The sequence below is a fragment of the Gopherus flavomarginatus genome, chromosome 4 (genome assembly GCF_025201925.1).
Source record: "Gopherus flavomarginatus isolate rGopFla2 chromosome 4, rGopFla2.mat.asm, whole genome shotgun sequence".
Classification (NCBI taxonomy): Eukaryota; Metazoa; Chordata; order Testudines; family Testudinidae; genus Gopherus; species Gopherus flavomarginatus.
Genome location: NC_066620.1, coordinates 35,647,329 through 35,669,624, shown reverse-complemented (window position 1 = coordinate 35,669,624; position 22,296 = coordinate 35,647,329). Strand labels below are relative to the sequence as shown.

Genomic DNA, 22,296 nt, shown 5'->3' with positions numbered 1-22,296 from the left:
AAGGAGGGCCTGGTGCGCTTCTAATTATCAATTTTTAACATCTTTAAACTTTTCTGTTTATTATGCCGGTTCACCTAATTACTAATGCTGTGGACCTCTTTTAGTATAAAGCCTCCTCGCTCCTCCCCCTCAAACAACGTTACTCCATTGGTGGAGCAATAATTTGCAAAAGGTGCTTCGATCAATAAGAGGCTTACAAGGTGCATCATTACACATGAAATTTCACTGCCTCCAAGTTCATTGTAAAGAGATACTATTATTGCACATCTCTGGGAAAGCTTCTGTTCTTCACACACAATCCAGCCTCCTCATTCAGCAGCATATGGCTGTGAAACTCAAGCACTCATATTTTAAAGTTATAGCTCGGAGAGAGTTTGAAGCTTTTATAGAATCATAGAACTGGAGGGACCCCATCTAGTCCAGTCCCCTGCACTCACAGCAGGACTAAATATTATCTAGACCGGTGGTTCTCAAACTTTTGTACTGGTGACCCCTTCCACATAGCAAGCCTCTGAGTGCGACCCCCCCGCATAAATTAAAAACACTTTTTTATATATTTAACACCACTATAAATGTTGGAGTAAAGCAGGGTTTGTGGTGGAATCTGACAGCTCACAACCCCTCACGTAATAACCTCATGACCCCCTGAGGGGCCCCAACCCTCAGTTTGAGAACCCCTGATCTAGACACTCCTGAGAGGTGTTTGTTTAAGCTGCTCTTAAAAATCTCCAATGATGGAGATTCCATAACCTCCCTAGGCAATTTATTCCAGTGCTTAACCATCCTGACAACTAGGAAGTTTTTCCTAATGTCCAACCTAAACCTCCCTTGCTGCAATTGAAGCCCATTGCTTTTGTCCTATCCTCAGAGATTAAGAAAAACAATTTTTCTCCCTCCTCCTTATAACAACCTTTCACACGCTTGAAAAGTGTTATCATGTCCCCCTCAGTCTTCTCTTCTCCAGACTAAACAAACCCAGTTTTTTTCAATCTTCCCTCATAGATCATGTTTTCTAGACCTTTAATCATTTTTGTTGCTCTTCTCTGGCCTTTCTCCAATTTGTCCATATTTTTCCTGAAATGTGGCACCCAGAACTGGACACAGTACTCCAGTGGACACCTAATCAGTGCAGTAGAGAAGAATTACTTCTCGTGTCTTGCTTACAACACTCCTGCTAATACATCCCTGAATGATGTTTGCTTTTTTTCACAAGAATGTTACACTCTTGACTCATATTTAGCTTGTGGGCCACTACGAGCCGCAGATCCCTTTCGGCAGTACTCCTGCGCAGGCAGTCACTTCCCATTTATGCAACCCTCTGGAAAAATTATATGGATGGGAGGGGCAAGATTACATTTGACGGGCACTAACAGGACCTCTACAAGCCCTTTATTGTACACATTGACCGCAGCCAGACCTCAGATACATGCTGAACTTTAACACGTTTGCCCAGCTGAGGCCAGTCCTGCAAGTCATAAGGAAAAGACTAGGGGCCTACCCTCCAGCTCCCTCACGGAGAAGGGCGGGGAGAGTGGGGTCCCCTACCCAGCCCCTGGTCCCCGGGCGCGGAACTCGCCGCTGCAGGGCCCTGAGGCCGCAGCCCTCTACCAGCTTTCGCGCAGGGAACGAACTTGCAGCTCCGCGCATGCGCACCCACCGCGTCACGCACCCGGTCCGCCCCGCACTTACCCTGCACCCGGCCAAACACTTCATAGTCCACTGATTTGAGGACGCCGGAGGCCTTGGCGAGGGCGGACATGGTGGGGGGTGCAGGCGCCGGCCTGCTCGAGGATCCGCCGCGGGAATGCCCGGGACCTACGGAGCCGGGCGCGCCGCGAGAGCCGCCTGGGCTCGTTTGGAGGGGCCGGGACGGCAGCGCGCGGGGCTCAAGTTTCTTGGAAAAGCGGCCGCCCGCCAGGCTGAACCTGTGTCGGGCCCGAAGCGCCCTGCCCAGGCCCGCTGGTGGGAGCTGTGAGAACGGTCTCGCGGCACCTGCCGCACAGCGCCCCGGCCGCCCGCTCCTGACCGCCTACTGGGGCCCACTGAGACCCCCGGGGAGGGCGGCTGGACCGCTCACCGGCCTGGGGGAGGCGCCTAACTGCTGGGACCCCCAGGCAGGGGCGAGAGCTCCAAATATTGAGCCCTCCCCCACACCGGCCTGAGGGCCTCTCCCCGGCTGCTGAACCCAGAGACAGCCCCCAGTGGGGGAGAGAGGCCCCCATAAGGACCTCCAGGCAGAGCCGCCCAGAGGATTCAGGGGGCCTGGGGCAAAGCAGGGGAGCAGACATGAAAAAAGGTGCCACCCGCTGTGGCACTTGTACTCACCGGGCAGCCTTCTGAGTCTGCAGGGGTGGCGAGTCCCTCACTCGCTCCACAGCGGGGCGTCCCTCACTCGCTCCGTGTCTTCGGTGGCACTGAAGGACCCCCCGCTGAAGACCCAGAGCGAGTGAAGGGCCTGCTGACGACCCGGACTGCTGCCGGGTGAGTAAAAGTTAAAAGGGTGCCTTTAGCCAGGGCTTATGGGGCCCCTGCGGGGTCTGGGGCAAATTGCCCCACTTGCTGCCCCCCGGCCTGCCTCCAGGAGTGGGAGAGACCCACTGACCCTCCCAGGAAGTCCCCTCCCCCAACATGACATAGTGTTAACCCCCACCCCCACTGAAGAACTTGTCACCACCTGCAAAAAGTGAGGAGTGTCGGGGCACGCCCTGTGTTAGGGGATTTGGACTAGGGCCTGTATAGAAGAGTCTCTCCCTTTCCTGGCCTCTCCAGGAAGCAAGGGCGCTTGGGGCAAAGACCCCTTCCAACTTCTCCAATGAATAAGGAGACTTGGGGCAGCCTCTTCAACTGTTCCTCATTGGATGGACCACACCTTTATAGAGTCTCATGGATCACCTTCCTAATCATGCGGGACATGTCCTTTTCCATTTGTGATCAGGTAACGTGTCAAGTGCTAACATTGAAAAATAACTTTAGGAAGGTATTTAAGGTACAGCAGAACCTTAGAGAGCATTATGAACACCAGAGCTACTAACTGACCTGTTAGTAGGGCTGTCAAGCGATTAAAAAAATTAATCGTGAATAATTGTGCCGTTAACAATAGAATACCATTTATTGTAAATATTTTTGGATGTTTACTACATTTTCAAATATATTAATTTCAATTACAACACAATACAAAGTGTATAATGCTCACTTTCTTACAAATATTTGTACTGTAAAAAAAAACAAATTTCAGTTCACCTCATACAAGTGCTGTACTATAATCTCTTTATAATGAAAGTTGAACTTACAAATGTACAATTATGTACACACACAAAAACTTCATTCAAAAATAAAACTGTGTAAAACTTTAGAGACTACAAGTCCACTCAGTCCTACTTCTTGGTCAGCCATCACTCAGACAAACAAGGTTGGTTACAATTTGCAGGAGATAATGCTGCCTGATTCGTGTTTACAATGTGACCTGAAAGTGAAAACAGATGTTCGCATGGCACTGTTGTAGCTGGCGTTGCAAGATATTTACGTGCCAGATGCTCTAAAGATTCTTATGTCCATGCTTCAACCACTATTCCAGAGGACATGCTTCCATGCTGATGATGGGTTCTGCTTGATAACAATCCAAAGCAGTGGGGACTGACACATACTATATTTCATCATCTGAGTCAGATGCCACCAGCAGATGGTTGATTTTCATTTATGGTGGTTTGGGTTCTGCAGTTTCTGCATCAGACTGTTGCTCTTTTAAGGCTTCTAAAAGCATGCTCCACACCTTGTCCCTCTCAGATTTTGGATAGCACTTCAGATTCTTAAACCTAGGGTCTAGTGCTGTAGCTATTTTTAGAAATCTTACATTAGTACCTTCTTTGCATTTTGTCAAATCTGCTGTGAAAGCCTTAAAAGGAACATGTGCTGAGTCATCATCCCAAACTGCTGTAACATGAAATGAGTGCAGAATGCAGGTAAAACAGAGCAGGAGACATACAGTTCTCCCCCCAAGGAGTACAGTCACAAATATATTTGACACATTTTTTTAATGGGCATCATCAGCATGGAAGCATGTCCTCTGGAATGGTAGCCAAAGCATGGAAGAGGCGTATGAATGTTTAACATATCTCGCATGTAAATACCTTGCAGTGCCGGCTACAAAAGTGCCATGCAAACACCTGTTCTCACTTTTAGGTGACACTGTAAATAAGAAGCAGACAGCAGTATCTCCCGTCAATATAAACAAACTTGTTTGTCTTAGCCCACGTCCAGACTACCCCGCCATATCGGCGGGTTAAAATCGATTGCTCGGGGATCGATATATCGCGTCTAGTCTGGACGCGATATATCGATCCCTGAGCGCGCTTACATCGATTCCGGAACTCCATCAACCCGAACGGAGTTCCGGAATCGACACGGAGAGCCGCGGACATCGATCCCGCGCCGTCTGGACGGGTGAGTAATTCGATCTTAGATATTCGACTTCAGCTACGTTATTCACGTAGCTGAAGTTGCGTATCTAAGCCCACGTCCAGACTACAGCCTAAAATCGATGTACTTAAAATCGATTTTATAAAGCAGGTTTTATAAAATCGATTTTGTGCATCCACACTAGAGGTACTTACATCGATGTTGAGCGTCCATTTTCCCTGGCGTCCATCTTTTGCTTGAGCGTTGCACTCTGGGTACCTATCCCACAGTTCCTGCACGGGTCCCTGCCCTTTGGAATTATGGGTTACTAGCCCAGTGCATGATGGGATCAAAGTCCCCGTCCTGGGTGGTTCTGGGTACAGCTCCCCCCCCCCTTCCTGTAAAAGGCACACAGTCAGTTCGCGCTGTTTTTACTGGCTGCAGTGAGGGAAACGCCATTTTGCAGCAAGCATGGATCCAGGTCTGCTCTTGTCCTTGATCGCGAATACTGTAAATAATTCACGCATTCTCGTTCTATCACTGCTGACCCATGATGCAGAAATGCAAGAGAGAATGCTTGAATGCGGGGACGACAGCGATGACGAACTGGAGAACGAGTTTTCTGACACCCCGGGCCCCTGCACGTTGGAGCTCCTGACGGTTATGGGTGAGGTTCTACCCGTTCCGTGCCGCTTTTGGGCACGGGAAACAAGCACTGACTGGTGGGACCGCATAGTCCTGCAGGTGTGGGACGATTCGCAGTGGCTGCGGAACTTTCGCATGCGTAAGAGCACTTTCTTTGAACTTTGTGACTCGCTTTCTCCTGTCCTGAAGCGGCATAATACCAGGATGAGACCAGCCCTCACAGTGGAAAAGCGAGTGGCAATAGCCATATGGAAGCTTGCAACGCCAGACAGCTACCGGTCAGTCGGTAATCAATTTGGAGTGGGCAAATCTACTGTGGGGGCTGCTGTGCTGGAAGTATCCAAAGCAATCATTAAGCTGCTGCTTCGAAAGGTTGTGACTCTGGGAAACGTGCAGGCCATTGTGGATGGCTTTGCTGCAATGGGATTCCCTAACTGTGGGGGGGCCATAGATGGAACCCATATCCCTATTTTGGCACCGGAACACCAGGGTGCCCAGTACATAAACCGCAAGGGGTACTTTTCGATGGTTCTGCAAGCCCTGGTGGATCACAAGGGACGTTTCACCAACATCCACGTGGGATGGCCAGGAAGGGTTCACGACGCACGTGTCTTCAGGAGCACTACACTGTTTAAACGGCTGCAGCAAGGGACCTACTTCCCTGATCAGAGAATAACAGTTGGAGATGTCCAAATGCCTATAGTTATCCTTGGGGACCCAGCCTACCCCTTGATGCCCTGGCTAATGAAGCCATACACAGGCAGCCTTGACAGTGCTCAGGAGTTGTTTAATTACAGGCTGAGCAAGTGCAGAATGGTGGTAGAATGTGCATTTGGCAGGCTTAAGGCGAGATGGCGAACGCTTCTTACTCGCTCAGATCTTAGCCAAACCAATATCCCCTTTGTCATTGCTGCTTGCTGTGTGCTCCACAATCTCTGTGAGAGCAAGGGGGAGGCCTTTATAGCGGGGTGGGAGACTGAGGTAAACCACCTGGCCACTGATTATGCACAGCCAGACACCAGGGCAATTAGAAGATCTCACCAGGATGCTGTGCGCATCAGAGAAGCACTGAAAAGTAGCTTCCTCATGGGCCAGGGTACAGTTTGAATGCTGATTTTCCTTTCAATTTATTGCTGCCCTCCCCGTCTATGCGGTGTTGCTGCTGCAAGATACTTTGCCTGCAGCATTCCTCAATTGCTTGCTTAGGTTACTTGCGAGAACTGTCCATTGGAAAACATATAATTCTGTATTTCCCAATTATTACCTACCTCCACCATTAGCTGCTTCCGTCTGCTGCTAGGCACAGTACCTGCAACCTTCCTTAACTGCTTTTTTATTGAAAATAAAGTTACTACTATTTGTTACAAGAATTGTGTTCTTTATTTAAAATCAGACCCTTTCATCAATCAAGCATCATGCTTGTTGTTACAATACTGTGCATGAAATTTCATAACTCAGCGTTCTATGGGGGACGGAGCGAGGGAGGTTTGGAGGAAGGGGGAGGGAGGTTTGAAAGAAGAAAGTGCATCAGAGAAGACAGAGCAAGAATTCTCATGGACCAGGTTACGGTATGGCTGCTTTCTTTGTTTTCCCTTTATTACCCATATCCCCAATTGTCAAATCCTGATGCTGATAACTAGCTTCCGTGCAGCTTTCCAAAGCTGCTTGCTTTACTTCATTACCAAACTACAGTCACACTGCCTTAATAGCATGACCTGAGAGTAAAAATAGGCAAAGGTGCCATGGGAGAAGTTTGGATCATTAGAGGAGGGAAAAAAACAGGACACAAAGGGCTTTTCAATTTAATGAAAGCCTTCTGCTTGGAGTGTCCACAGCGGTGGAGGGGGCTGGTGCAGAGAGCCTTCCCCCACGCGTTCTTACACGCCTGGTTCTGGAAGGTGTGGGACAGGGTGAGTACTGAGGGAGGTTATACACGGGCTGTAGGGGCATTCTGAAACCACGGAGCTCTTGCAGCATATCGCGGAGGATGTCAGTCTGATCACGAAGAAGATCCAGAGTTGCTGCTCGCCAGCGCTGATCTTCCTGCCACCTGACATCATTTTTGGCATCCCTCCTGTCTTCGCGTTGGTCCCTCCTGTCTTCGCGTTGACTGGCAGCCTCCCTGTACTTTGCGACCAATTGTTTCCAGTCCCCCTGCTGAGCTCTCTCTGTACGGGTTACTGCCATAATTTCGGTGAACATGTCCTCACGCGTCCTCCTTTTCCTCAGTCTTCTTATGATACCCCCCCCACGTAGAGGAGAAGCGAGAGGGAGGCTGGAGAAATGTGCAGCTGTGTGTGGGGGGGTGGGGATTGGAAAGAATGATAAAAGAATCATAAGAGACACATTTCACACAACAATGCATACAGTCTTTCTCCTCACTGACCTGTGCCTGTTACCGAACCTTGAACATGTTACTTTACCACAAGGTCGCCTTAGGATTCCTTTAATACTTATTGCTTGTGGCAGAGGACAGAGAGTTCTGCTCAGACGCAGGTCAGGGGAGCACACAGACCGTGTCCGGAGAAAATGGTAAGTTAATAATGGCTAGTAATCCCTGTAGTAGATTGTACTGGTAATCAAGCTAGTCTCCTTCCCTGGTTTGCTCTCGCGTTCCCCCAACAAGCAGGTCTCCTTCCCTGCGGTTTGCTGGGTGGTTCGGGGAACGCGAGAGCAAACCGCGGCGAAGCTGGTCTCCTTTCCCCGGTTTGCTCTCGCGTTCCCCGAACAAGCAGGTCTCCTTCCCTACGGTTTGCTGGGTGGTTCGGGGAACGCGAGAGCAAACCGCGGCGAAGCTGGTCTCCTTTCCCCGGTTTGCTCTCGCGTTCCCCGAACAAGCAGGTCTCCTTCCCTACGGTTTGCTGGGTGGTTCGGGGAACGCGAGAGCAAACCGCGGCGAAGCTACTCTCCTTCCCCGGTTTGCTCTCGCGTTCCCCCAACAAGCAGGTCTCCTTCCCTGCGGTTTGCTGGGTGGTTCGGGGAATGCGAGAGCAAACCGCGGGGAAGCTACTCTCCTTCCCCGGTTTGCTCTCGCGTTCCCCCAACAAGCAGGTCTCCTTCCCTGCGGTTTGCTGGGTGGTTCAGGGAACGCGAGAGCAAACCGCGGCAAAGCTACTCTCCTTCCCCGGTTTGCTCTCGCGTTCCCCCAACAAGCAGGTCTCCTTCCCTGCGGTTTGCTGGGTGGTTCGGGGAACGCGAGAGCAAACCGCGGCGAAGCTGGTCTCCTTTCCCCGGTTTGCTCTCGCGTTCCCCCAACAAGCAGGATGAATCCGCCCTGTTACAATGGAGACTTTTCTAAAAACCACCTCATGGGTCACTGTTTTAGGAAAGGTTTTTAATCTACTTGGTCAGTGACTCTAAGTACAGGTAGTGATTTGAAGCACCCAGTAAAAAAGGCTTACATTAAACCGAAGCTTTTAGTAAAAAAAATTACACTCACCAGAGGACGGTCCCTCAGCTTCATTTTCTGGAGTACTGCCTTGAGATGGCTGGCAGGGAACCTCAGTAAGGGTGAGGAAAAGATCCTGGCTGTTTGGGGGGATAAAATGCTCTGTCCTCTCTGCTGGAGCCTCCTCCTCTTGGTCCTCATCATACTGATCATCGCCATCAAATAAATCTTCCGTAGTTGCAGGAATCACGACGCCCACCTCTGAATCAACAGACAAGGGGCGGTTCGTCGTTGCGCTGTTCCCCAATATTGCGTTAAGCTCGTCGTAGAACCGGCATGTTTTGGGGGCAGAGCCTGACCTGCCCTTTGCTGCTTTGGTCTTCTGATACGCCTGTCTGAGCTCTTTCACTTTCACTCGGCACTGTAACGAGTCCCTGGTATGTCCCCTCTCCCGCATGGCATTAGAAATTTTTTCAAAGGTTTTCTCATTTCGTCTGCTGGAGTGCAGTTCTGAAAGCACTGACTCTTCTCCCCATACAGCTATCAGATCGAGTAACTCCTGTGTGCTCCATGCTGGAGCTCTTTTCCTATTTTCAGGAGACTGCATTCTTCTCTCTGCTGCTGAGAGCTCCACGCTGTGCAAGCAGGAAATGGAATTTCAAACTTCCCGGGGCTTTTCCTGTTTACCTGGCCAGCAGAAGAGTACCTTTACCTGTCCAGAGCGGCCACTAGAGCACTGTGGGATACGTCCCGGAGGCCATTAACGTCGATGGCCGTCCACACTATCATAAAATCGATTTTAAAAAATCGATTTTGGGGTTACTCCTCTCGTTTTGATGAAGTTCCAAAATCGATTTTAGGGACCCTTAAAATCGATTTTATGCACTCTGTAGTGTGGACGGTTACAGCTTTAAATCGATTTAGAGCTCTTAAAATCGATTTAAAGCTCTAGTCTGGACCTGGCCTAAGATCGATTTTCCTCCCCTAGTCTGGACGAGGCCTTAGTGATTAGCAGAATAAGAAGTAGGACTGAGTGGACTTGTAGACACTAAAGTTTTACACAGTTTTGTTTTTGAGTGTAGTTATGTAACCAAAAAAAATTAATCTGCATTTGTAAGTTACACTTTCACAGTAACAATTCAGTATTTGTATGAGGTGATTTGAAAAATACTATTTCTTCTGTTTATCGTTTTTACAGTGCATATATTTGTAATAAAAATAATAATATAAAGTGAGCACTGTGCACTTTGTATTTTGTGTTGTAATTGGATTCAATATTGAAAATGGAGAAAAACATCCAAAAATATTTAATAAATTTCAATTAGTAGTATTCTATTGTTATAAGTGTGATTAATTGCGATTAATTTTTAATCACCATTAATTTTTCTAGTTAATTGCGTGAGTTAACTGCAATTAATTGACAGCCCTACTGACCAGTCAACTACACGCCTCATTTGGAACCGGAAGTATGCAATCAGGTAGCATCAGAGACCAAAAAAAGAAAGAGGCAAGTACAGTACAGTACTGTGTTAAATGTACACTACTAAAAAAATTTTTTTTTTAATTTGACGAGGTAAGGAAACTTTCTGTGCTTGTTTCATTTAAATTAAGATGGTTAAAAGCAGCATTTTTCTTCTGCATAGTAAAGTTTAAAAGCTGTATTAAGTCACTGTTCAGTTGTAAACTTTTGAAACAACAACCATAACATTTTGTTCAGAATTATGAACATTTCAGAGTTACGAACGTCCATTTCCAATGTGTTCATAATTGAGGTTCTACTGTATTTATATCTATCTGTAATGCAATTTATATGCAATGTTGATGTAGTTGTGTGTCAGTCCCAGGATATTAGAGAGACAAGGTGGATGTGGTAATATCTTGTATTGGACCAACTTCTGCCAGTGAGTGAGACAAACTTTTGAGTTTACACAGAAAGCTTGTCTCATTCACCAACATAAGTTAGTACAATAATAGATGTTACTTCACCCACCTTTTCTCTTTAATGCAATTTAGCAGGTAGAAAGAAGAGCTAGCACCTTATGAATAACCATCTCTCTACAGAACCCCAGAGATCCACAGGCCACAGTATTGTTACATCTCTACGATGTAGCACTAGATGTCAGGGCCCTGTTGTGGGAGGAGAAATCAGTGATGTGCTGTCTAGGCATATTCTTAGTGCAGCTTCCTTATTTTACACTATATACAGCAGCCCTTGAACAGAATTAGTCACAAACTGCTTGCATACACTCCCCTCTTTCATGGAGCTCAGTTCAAACACAACCGGCTGGTTTCTCTCCCTCAAGAAGTGACTCTAGTTAGAGCAGTGGTGGCAACCTGCAGCCCACAGGCCACATGTGGCCTATCAGGATAATCTGATTGCGGGCCACAAGACATTTTGCTGACGTTGACTGTCCGCAGGCACGTTCCTCCACAGCTCCCAGTGGCCGCAGTTCACCATTCTCAGCCAATGGAAGTTGCGGGAAGCGGTGGGCTGCAGAGATGTACTGGCTGCCGCTTCCCACAGCTCCCATTGGCTGGGAACAGTGAACTGCAGCCACTGGGAGCTGTGGGGGGCCATGCCTGCAGACGGTCAACGTCAGCGAAAGGTCTCATGGCCCGCAATCAGATACCCTGATGGGCCGCCCGCGGGCCTCAAGTTGCTCATCAGTGAGTTAGGTAGGGATATTAAAGAAGGTACTAACAGTGATTCCCCCAAGTGAAAGTGACCCCCCATAATTTGTCCCCCACACTTTAAAAATCCAACAGTTTCACCAAGTACAAAAATCTCTTCGGTCTTCTGTTAAAACTTGTAAGCTACTGTCTGCAGAAACCATTGATTGTATCTATTCTGTGAAAGATACTCTATTACTATGTAAAACTTACAAACAAGTTAATTGACTTTGTTCTTGAAGTGAATGCTGTGAGCGTTAAGCTGTAATTGATACAATGTAAACAAATGCTATAAGCGGTTAAGTGACTTTCACTTCATTGTAACAGCAACGGCTCCTAGGAACAGACCCCCACACTCTGTGATTAAAGGGCCAGGAGTCTCAAATGAATTAGCACATACTCCAAAAGTGATGGAGACAGTAAATTAAAATATGGTTAAGATATGGATTATATGTTGATGAATGCTTGATGTACATGAATGGTTAGGGAGGTGCCAGCCTAGAAAGGGAGTATCCGTCGATGAAAGAATGTGTCAAGTGGACCACCAGACAACCCCCGGACGGCAAACTGGGATCCACCCCAACATCTGGAAGGATGAGAAACACAAACTTTGGACAGTGTGGAGCCACCAGGAATGTGCCATCTGCTGACTGAGTCAGCAACAGCAAGATGAAACAGTTCCCATAGACTAACATAGGAATTAATTCCCATGAGAATGGACTCTAAAGACTGAGGACTTTGAGTCTCTGGTTCTGCTGCTAACCTCCAGGCAGGACTGGCTCCAGGCCCCAGCGCGCTAAGCGCGTGCTTGGGGCGGCATGCTGCGGGGGGCGCTCTGCTGGTTGCCGGGAGGGCGGCAGGCGGCTCCGGTGGACCTCCCGCAGGCGTCCCTGCGGAGGGTCCGCTCGTTCCGCGGCTCCGGTGGAGCTTCCGCAGGCACGTCTGCCGGAGGTCCACCAGAGCTGCGGGACCGGCGAGCAGCAGAGTGCCCCCCGCGGCGTGCCACCGTGCTTGGGGCAGCAAAATGGCTAGAGCTGGCCCTGCCTCCAGGAGCATCAGGTGCATCTGACACAGACTCGGCTCCATCCTCATGACCAAGATACATGGACAGTAACTTGGCATGAGCAACTTATATATATATTGTGTGTGTCCATAAGGAATAAGTAGTGATAGGAATAAATAGTTAAACAACATTGTTTACTTTTATCTTTTGATTTATTATTATATTTACAATAAATGTGGCATCTTTGCCTTACCCTCTTAATAAGATCTGCTGGTTTTTATTCTATTGGTGTAACATTTAGAGAGATTAAAGCAGAGAGCAAATTCCCTTGCTATTTGCCATAGCTCCCCCCAAAAAACAGTATATCACAAAACTAATAACAATACAAGAACTTCTTTAAAGACTGTATGTTGATTGCATGATAAAAAATATATTCTTAAGACTGTATGTAATCGTACCAGATGGTGAATCCCACCTTAACAGAGTGAAGTTTGATTACTTTCTGCCAATCCTTCTAGATACCCATGCAATCAATTTGCCTACGTTTTTATTTGTGCCTTATATACCATTGTGTTATAGTAAAAATTATTGTTTTCCCTGACTGTGCAACAATTTTTGTAAGTAACATGATTGTGAACGATACTCATTGTTCAATAAGTGTATAACTATACATCCTATAGGTCAGATTCTCCTGTGTTCCAATAATTTAGTATCACTCTGGTATCAGGAAGTGGTTGGAAAGCAGCCAGATCTGGTCCTCTGAGAATTCCACTAGTGTTGGAGAATTATCAGCTGATGGAGAGCTGGTGTAGCTGTTCCTAAACCACCAGCATTACCACAAATCCAGCCCTAGTCAAGCAGTTTGTTGGGAAGAGCCAGGAGTGGCTACTTAAAATTCGTGAAGAAAAGAGAGTTACCTTTTCTGTAACTGGTGTTCTTTGAGATGTGTTGCTCATGTCTGTTCCAAATAGGTGTGCATGCTTGCCACGTACACTGGTGCCAGAAGTTTTTCCCTTAGCAGTACCCATGGGGGAGCACCCCAGCGACCCCTGGAGTGGCGCCTCCATGGTGCGGTATAAGGGGTGCTGCGTACTCCTCCCACCCTCAGTTCCTTCTTGCCAGACAACTCCAACAGACAGAAAGGAGGGCAGGATGTGGAATAGACATGAGCAACACATCTCGAAGAACACCAGTTACAGAAAAGGTAACTCTCTTTTCTTCTTCGAGTGATGCTCATGTGTATTCCACAATAGGTGATTCCAAGCTATATCTGTTGCAGTTATGTAGGAGTTCACAAATTCTCAGGACGGAGCACAGCCCTGCTGAACCCAGCATCATCCCTTGTCTGGGAGACAATCGCATAGTGCGAGGTGAACATGTGAACTGAAGACTATGTGGCAGCGCTACAAATGTCCTGAATGGGGACATGAGCCAAAAAGGCAACTGACAAGACCTGCGCCCAAGTCAAGTGCGCCTTCACAATTGGTGGCGGAGGATTCCCGCCAGGTCATAACAGGTACAGATGCATGAGGTGATCCAGTTGGAGAACTGCTGAATGGAGATCAGCCAACTCTTTATGCGCTCGGACGAGGCGATGAACAGTTGAGAGGCCTTTCTAAATGGCATAGTCTGCTCCAAGTAGAAAGCCAGAGCCAGTCTCACATCCAGCGTGTGGAGGCGGCGCTCCTCACTGAACGCATGGGTCTTGGGGCAGAGGACCGGCAGAAAAATGTCCTGACCCATATGATAGGCAGAGATCACCTTCGGGAAAAACGAAGGGTGTGGGCAGTGCTGGACCTTATCTTTATGAAACACTGTGTATGGGGGCACAGAGATCAGGGCCCTGAGCTCTGAGACCAGCCTAACTGACGTGATTGCAGCCAGGAAGGCCACCTTCCACGAGAGGTGTGACCAGGAGCACGTGGCTAGCGGCTCAAACGGGGGCCCTGTGAGACGTGCCAACACCAGGTTTAGGTCGCACTCTGGAACAAGGGGCCTAACCTATGGGAAGAGACAATCCAACCTCTTAAGGAATCGGCCAGTCATAGCATGGGAGAATACCGTATGGCCCTGCACTGGTGAATGGAAAGCCGATATGGCTGCCAGGTGCACCTTGACTGACGAGTTGCAAGGCTCTGGACTCTAAATTGAAGGAGGTAGTCCAGAATAAACTGGATCAAGGCGGCCACCGGGAAAACGCCCTGCTTGTCCGCCCATCTGGAAAGCCGAGACCACTTTGCCAAGTAGGCTCAGCACGTGGAAGGCCACCTGCTTTCTAGGAGGATGTGCTGAACCCCTTCTAAGCACATCCTTTTCTTCTGACTTAACCATTGAGCAGCCACACCGTGAGGTGGAGTCCCGCTAGGTTGGGGCGGAGAAGGCAGCCGTGGTTTTGGGAGAGCAGGTCTGGGCAGGATGGCAATGGCCATGGTTGGGCAACCGCCAGGCCCATGAGGGTCCCATACCACTGCTGCCTGGGCCATGCCGGGGCAATCAGAAGGACCCGGGCCTTGTCCATCTTTATCTTTTCCAGGACCTTGCCAATTAGTGGGAATGGGGGAAAGGCATAGAGAAACCAGCCTGACCAGGTCAGGAGAAAGGCATTGGAGATAGAGCCCCGTCCAAGCGCCCCAGGGCAGAACCAGGTTCTGTCAAGTCTCGAACAGGTCCTCCTGGAGAGTTCCCTACACTTGGAAAAGTCTGTGCACCACCCCTGGGTGGAGAGACCACTCGTACTAAGAGGAGAAGTCCCTGCTCAAGCAATCCACCCGCGCATTCCGGATGCCGGGCAGATGAAAGGTCTGCAGGCAGATGTCGTGGGCTATACAAAAATCCCACAGCCTGAGGGCTTTGCGGCAGAGGGCAGAGGATCCGCCTTGCCTGTTGATGTAGAACATCAAGGCCATGTTGTCCATGAGGACCCTGACCACCTGGCCCTCCAGGTGCAAGCGGAAGGCCATGCACACCAGCCATACTGCCCTGAGCTATTTGACGTTTATGTGGAGGGTCAGATTCTGAGCCGACCACAGACCTTTGGTCTGAACATTCCCCACATGGGTCCCCCATCCCAGGTCCAATGCGTCAGACACCAGCTCCAGCAACGGGACCCTGCCCCGAATGGGACCCCTTGGAGCATGTTTCTCAGAGAGGACCACCACCGTAGGGAGGTGATCACTGGCTCAGGTACCATGACGACTTTGTCCATCCTGTCCCTGGCCTGGGAGAGCTCCGAGGCCAACTAGAGCTGGAGGGGCCTCATCCTGAGTCTGGGGTGACAGACCACATATGTGCACGCCAACATGTAACCCAAGAGCTGGAGATACACTCTGGTTGTTGTCACTGGAAACCTTGTGACCGTGTCAATGAGCCTCTTCAGGGTCTCAGACCTGTCCGGTAGGAGGGAGGCTCTGGCCGACGAGGTGTCCAAGAGTGCTTTGATAAACTCGATGCATTGAACTGGGACTAATGTGGACTTGGTGTTGTTTATCAACAGACCCAAAGTGGTGCATGTGGAGAGAAGGAGTGCCACAAGATCTCCTGCACCTGCGACCCGGAGCTGCCCTTGACCAACCAGTCATCCGGATAGGGGAAGATCTGGACCCCTTGGTGACTGAGGTAGGCCGCCACCAGCGACATACATTTCATGAATACCCTGGGGGCAGTGGACAGGCCAAATAGGAAGACCGTAAATTGGTAGTGTTCCTACCCCACCATGAAACAGAGGATGTGTCTGTGCCCCTTGAATATATGAATATGGAAGTATGTGTCCTGCAGATCGAGGGCAGCGTACCAATCCCTGGGATCCAGGGAGGGGATGATGGAGACCACGGAGACCATGCGGAACTTGAGCTTCACCATGTATTGGTTGAGGCCTTGCAGGTTCAAGATAGGCCAAAGTGGGGCTCAGGCCCTTGGGATAAGGAAATAGCGGGAGTAGTACCCCTTGCGCTTGAACTCCCCAGGTACTGCTTCCACCACTCCTAGGCCCAGGAGCTGCTCCACCTCCTGCTTGAGCAGAGCCTTATGTGAGGGGTCCCCCAGGAAGGACGGGGGGTGATTGGGCGTGGAGGAAGTAAACTGTAGGTTGTAGCCCCGGGAGATGGTTTGAGGACCCATCGGTCCGAGGTCAGCCGTGACCACTCCGGGAGGAAAGCACGCAACTGATTGGAGAAAGGAAGCTTTATTGAGGGTTGATCTTGATGAGAACTGGCAGGGCGCCCCTGGGTATCCCATCAAAACCCCCTTTTCCCCGCTTGCTTGCCCTTGGAGGACCCAGGCTGAGGGGCTGGCCGAGACTGCCTCTGTGGGCCCCTCGTATAGTCCCACGATTTCTTATAAGCGGTCTCGTATTTTGGGTAGGTGGCCTGAGTGGGAGTCTGCTGCGGCTTGAACTTAGGTTTAGCTGGAGCAGGAACATAGAGACCCAGAGTCTGGAGAGTCGTGCTGGAGTCTTTCAGGCCATGCAGCTTTGTACCTGTTTGTTCTGCAAACAGAGCTTTGCCGTCAAAAGGGAGGTACTGCAGAGAGGTCTGCACCTTGCTGGACAGCCCAGAGAGCAAGAGCCACGACACCCTTCTCAGGGACACTGCAGAGACCAGGTACTGCGTGGCTGTCTGAGCTACATCTGAAGTTGCCTGCAGGGTTGCCCTTGCAGCCACTGTACCCACTTCCACCAGCTTGAAATCCTTGCTGTCACACTCCTGAAGAAAGTCCTTGAACTTGGGCAGGGAGCCCCACAGATTAAACTCATACCAGCCCAGAAGAGCCTGGTGGTTTGCCACCCATAACTGGAAGCTCGAGGATGAATAGATTTTCCTTCCAAAAGGGTCCAGCCTCCTTGAATCTTTATTTTTCGGGGTGGGGCTGGCTGGCCCTGCCGTTCCCTGTGATTGACCGACTCGACCACCAGGGAGTTAGGAGCAGGGTGGGTGTATAAGTATTCATGCACAAAACACTTGCATTCTGCTCTCTTAGAGATGGGGGCCAATGAGGCCGGGGTTTACTACAGGGCATTTGAAATTTTTGCCGCCCCTTCATGGAGAGGCAAGGCCACCCTGCCCGGTGTCGCAGAGGATAGCACATTAAACGGAGTCTGAGGGCTCCTCCATCTCCTCTGCTTCGAGGTTGAGGCTTGATGCCACCCTTTTTAAGAGTTCTTGGTGGGCCATAAAGTCCTCCTGTGAGACGGAGGGAGGAGGGGCCATAATCATCTCATCCAGGGAGGGTGAGGAGGCCAGTGTGGTACTTTGGGTGTCCACCAGCATTGGAGGGTCCACCAGCTGGTCGGTCTCCAGGCACGGTGCCAAGGATGTATGTCCCACTGACTCCTTCCTTGGAGGTCTGGAGAGGGAGGCCGATGGTCCTTCTGAGGTTCCAGACACTGAGTAAGCCCACTCCGGGGGCTGCGTTGGGGGCCATGGTGCCCACTGGTACCACTGGGCCAGCCACAGGGCCCATTGATACTGCACCTGCTGTGGCACCAGCGGAGCTGGCGGTTTGGCCTGGCTGGCCTGGCCCATTGATAGACAACTATGAAGGGAGTCCTGGCTGACATACAACCTGCCGCTGTCCCTGGACCGGGAGAAGCGGTGGCGCCGGGAGTGATGCCAACCATGGGACCGTGATCCCGATGTGGAGAACTGGTACCGTCAGTCCACATCAGCTCCAGCGGGTGGACTTGCGATGGGAAGATGCCGGCGATCAATGCCCGGGGCAGTGGAGGCAGTGCCATGGCGGGGTCTCGGAGTGGGACACTGAACAGGGACGACATCGACGTCCATGCCGTGACCAGCTGTGATAGCCCCTCTGAGACAAGGACCTTTGGCGATGTCTGCCTTGGTCCCATTGGTGTTCGCTCCTCAAGGCAGAGCGGTGCCGAGAGTCTCAGTCAGATGGAACCCAACTAGACAGCCTGGTGGGCGTTGAGGGCGATCCACATGGACTTTGCCCTGAAAGGTCACTGGGCAGTGAACGGCGTCGGGAACATTCCCTTGACTGAGACCAGTACCGAGCCGGAGTCGACTGCAGAGATCCCAGCAGCGGCTTGCCTCTGGAGTGCAGGGCTGACATCAGTGGTGCTCCTGGTATCAGCATGGACATAACATCCTGGGCCGCCTGTAGGGCCTCCGATGTGGAGGGCATCGGGACATCTGGGGAGGCCTGCTCCGAATGGGCCAGGCTACTCCGCTCGACTTGAGTCAGAGGCCTAGAGGCTGGTGGGGATCGAGGACTGCTCGACGCGGGTCTAGTCTCTGTCTCAGGTTTACTCTGGTGTCGCGGCAAAGAAGGCCTCTTCCTAGCCGCCTTGGTGTGCCCGGTGGAGCAGTGCTGACAGTCAGTGGCGTCGGAGGGTCGCCACGCACCGACACCACGGTGCCCAGTGCCAACTCAGAGCAGCGCGCTGGAGCCAGGGTCAGCACCGACTCCTTCAGGATATCCCGGAGCCTAATGTCCCTTTCTCTCTTGGTCCAAGGCTTAAACAACTTGCAATTCTTGCAGTGATTGCTGAGATGGTTTCCCCCAAACAGCATAGACAGTCCGTGTGCGGATCACTCAGTGGCATAGATCACCTACAAGTGTCGCATGACTTAAAACTGGGGACGTGGGGCATGCCATGGCCCGGGCGCTCTAGCTAAACTAAACTAACTAACTAACTAACTACTGGTGCCATAGACTGAATGAACAAGCAGTTTCAGTGACCAGCTACAGCAAAGCTGGAGTAGAGCAGTTCCGAAGCACCTTCACTAGTGGTAAGAAGGAACTGAGGCTGGGGGGAGCACGCAGCGCTCCTTATACCGCACCACGGAGGCACCTCTCCAGGGGTTGCTGGAGCATTCCCCAACGGATACTGCTAGGGAAAACTTCCGGCACAAGTGCATGTGACGAGCACACACACCTGTTGTGGAACACACATGAGCAATCACTAGAAGAATAAAACATTTAAAGAGTTGTATTTCATATTTGAAACCTTACCATTTACAATTTCAGATCTCTTGCTAATGCAAGGGTAGCACCATTTTGTTTTGAGAACCAAAGACTCTGCAGTCATATAAAAGGAGAGCCTGATACAGCACAGTTCGAAAATCTCAGTCATTTGCTGCCATCTACCAACAATTCAGTGCAAGACAGGATAGAGATAGTTTTAGAACAACTGTATGAATACATTAAATAGAAGCTGAAGTACTGTGTCCCAGGCTTTGGTACCAAATCACCCTCTGAGTAAAGTTAGACCTCAGAGCCCAAGGACCCTGGTGCCAGCTGTAACAGTCTTGTTCTTTTCAGGATGGATCTTGATGCCTGTGTAGCGTTTTCTTGGTAACCTGACTCAGTAAGGCCGCCTTCTCCTGCTCTTTTGACTACTTCTTCCACTGACCCAGCATCTATTCCATTCATGCATTGTTCCTGAAGCCTTCCTGATTCATGGAGACTTTGTGGACTACTGTCCTCCTACCTACTGCTATCACCTTGGCTTCCCCACTGCTATCATCTCTATCCGAGGGGAGTCAGTAACAGAAGAGAATGTGTGAGATCTGGCTGATTAGCTGGAAACACATGCTCCATTCTCATCTTCTCCAGATTCAAAGTCTTTTAGGCTGATGGCTTTGATTCTGATTTGCTGGGAACACCAGAGCAAGCATTATGTTGAAGTCAAATATCCTATTAGAAAGCAGAAAGCCTTCAACTAGATAAATGTTTAATGAAGTGGGAGGTATTTTCCAGGTGGGAAGCTCAAAAGGGAGTAGATGGTCATTCTTCACCTTTATCTAGAATTATCTCCTACACTTTGGTCAAAATGTCTGACTTCTTTTAAGCTCCATTGGCCTCATCAGCTTTCCTTCATGCAACGCATGGATTGACACTCTTCACTTAGTCTACTGTAGGAAGTTTATGAAAGGTGTGTTTGTAAAGGTGCACGGCCGGGGCTCGACCCTTCCTGAGGAGGAGGGGAGCCACACAGGCCTCGATACACGTCGTCTACGTCAGCCCCTTTCTTCAGGGCTGAGCAACGCTGCAGTCACCTGGGGCCCTGGCCTTCTGCTATAGGGTGGGGCAACAAACACAAGGTTATAGAGGCTCAGATCCTCCTGGCTCAGGGCTGAGCAACAATAGTTCAGGCAGCTCAAGCCCTTTGGGGCAGGACCGAGCAGTGGCACAGTTGAAGGGGCCCAGCCCTTGGTGCGGGCGGGGCACCAAACACACCGTTACAAAGGCTCAGACCCTCGTGGCTCAGGGTTGAGCAGTCAATAGTTCTGGCAGCTTGATCCCTTTGGGGCAGGACCGAGCAGTGGCACAGTTGAAGGGGCCCAGCCCTTGGTTCGGGCGGGGCACCAAACACACCGTTACAAAGGCTCAGACCTTCGTGGCTCAGTGTTGAGCAGTCAATCACTAGACTTGATGGCCTTCTTAGGCCGGGGAGAGGGGGATTCTGCCACCCGGGTATGGGTGGCAGGGGGAACGCAGGCCCACCCACTCCACTGCGTTCCAGCCCGGGGCCCTAGTAGCGGCTATCACCGCTAACGGTCAGTGGGGTTCCTGACCGCAACACACTGACATGGATTCAAGTACACTTGCAGTCTGACTGGGGTCGGCTGCCCCCGGGCTACTTCCAATCTCCCCCTCTGGGTCTACCTGCTCTGTGGTGTCAGGCCCTGGGAAGTCCAGTAGCATGGGCCCCTCCCGGTTGGGGCTGGGTGGTAGATCCGGCAGTACCTCTGGGAAGTCTGGCCAGGCTTGCTCTGGGGGTTCCTTGGGGTAACAGCAGGGACGGGGCAACTCCGGCAGTCCCTCCTCGTAGTGGACATGGGGAAGCTCCGGCAGCTCCTTGTTGTAGCGGGCGCGGGGAAGCTCCGGCAGCTCCTCGTCGTAGCGGGCACGGGGAAGCTCCAGCCAGTCAGGGCAACTGCCCTGGGCCTCAGCAGCCTCCCAATCACAAGCACCTTCTGGCAGATCTGCTCCTGACAGCAGCTGGGCTCCAACTGAGCGCCGCCGGCCAGCTTTTATGCTCCCGGGTCGCATCCTGATCCTCTGAGGGGCGGGTCCAGTGCCCTGTGGCCCCGACCCTGGCGGGGCTCGACCCTCCTGAGGAGGAAGGGAGCCACACCGCCTCACTACAGTGTTCCATGTGTTTCCTCTGGTGCCTGAACATCTCCATCATGAGACATTAATGTTGTTCTCACAAAAATTTACAGCCCCTCTCTTCAAACCATTGTCAGGTCATTCTCTGAACCATCTGTCTTATGAAGACAGCATTCCTTATAGCAATAACTTTAGGCAATTTGGAGGGTGTTTTGAAATGACTACATTCTTTTTTCTTTTTTTTAAGCAATATGTACCTGATTTGTTACTGTTTCAGCAAGCAAGAACCAAAGAACAGCTGCCAGGGTATCACTCTCCTGGTATACCACCTATGTGTCTGATTTATGGAAAATTTAAAGCAGCCTAAGACCAACTTCAATTTGAGAGAGCAGATTACCCTATACTAATTTTACAGCTCTGAAGTATCTCCGCATAGTGAAATTTACAAATCACTTAGTCATGCCCACTTATTCAGGCCATGCCCCTTTTGGTACACAACAAGGACAATTGTGCTCCTCCTGTGGTACCTGTTTTGAGCTATCTTTACCTTTACTTTAGGGCCTTACTACACTAAGAGTATGTCTACACTTACTGGGGATCAACGCTGCAGGTCCATCTTCTGGTGCAGTGTGCATAGACTACTGAAAATTACTTGAATTGTTTAAACTATCCACACTATCAAAAACTAGAACTATAACAAGCAAACAAGAAATCTAGTATAAAAAAAAACACAAGACAATCTCTGTGAATGGGGTGAACAATCATACACACACATACAGTTACCCATGGAACAAAAGGGATTGAGGAGACTGCATGGCCTCTTATAACTACGGTTCCCAGTTTTTGGTGCTATGAGAGTGAGAGGGCATGCACATGGTGCCAATGGACACAGACATTTCCAAAGCTCAGCAGAATTGCAGGCTGTGGAGGTCACATTCTCCAAGTGGCCACCTCAAAGAACCTATTTTTGTCACTGCTGTAATCAGCTATGACTCTGCATACATGAGGATCCCATCTGTTAAGAACGTACCATTTTGAGATACTCTGTTTTCAGAATAGAACTGTTTTAATCTTGGAGCTGCTACTGTGGCTCCACAATAAAGTTTTCTTCCTCTGTACA

General features: G+C 50.1%; 2 protein-coding genes across 6 annotated transcripts in view; both read right to left on the bottom strand.

Annotated features, from left to right (window-relative positions):
- The window catches only part of ACYP2 (acylphosphatase 2), a 138,704-nt gene extending 135,951 nt beyond the window's left edge, over nucleotides 1-2,753 (bottom strand). Inside the window, exon 1 of one of the 5 annotated variants that reach the window (XM_050951972.1) lies at nucleotides 2,326-2,753. Coding sequence is in view for 3 of the 5 variants with exons in the window: in XM_050951969.1 (XP_050807926.1) it covers nucleotides 1,690-1,759 (70 nt within the window). In the remaining 2 variants the exon portion in view is untranslated. Of the gene's footprint in view, nucleotides 1-1,498; nucleotides 1,569-1,689; nucleotides 2,228-2,325 lie in introns of those variants that run through there. The other 4 variants (XM_050951969.1, XM_050951970.1, XM_050951968.1 and 1 more) reach the window with 4 other exon arrangements.
- A 4,084-nt stretch (nucleotides 2,754-6,837) lies between these two features.
- On the bottom strand, nucleotides 6,838-9,093 carry LOC127049576 (uncharacterized). Its single transcript, XM_050950489.1, has 2 exons — nucleotides 8,480-9,093; nucleotides 6,838-7,331 (listed from the first exon to the last, which is right to left on the bottom strand). The coding sequence occupies exons 1-2, from the start codon at nucleotides 9,033-9,035 to the stop codon at nucleotides 6,838-6,840; spliced, it is 1,050 nt and encodes a 349-aa protein (XP_050806446.1). The 5' UTR covers nucleotides 9,036-9,093.
- Nucleotides 9,094-22,296: the final 13,203 nt, after the last annotated feature.

Bases quoted from the DNA above. Each gene is read 5' to 3' on its own strand.
- LOC127049576 (XM_050950489.1), bottom strand. From the start codon at position 9,035: ATGCAGTCTCCTGAAAATAGGAAAAGAGCTCCAGCATGGAGCACACAG. The intron at 7,332-8,479 runs GTGAGTGTAATT...CCCCACACACAG, and splicing joins AGCTGAGGGACCGTCCTCTG to CTGCACATTTCTCCAGCCTC.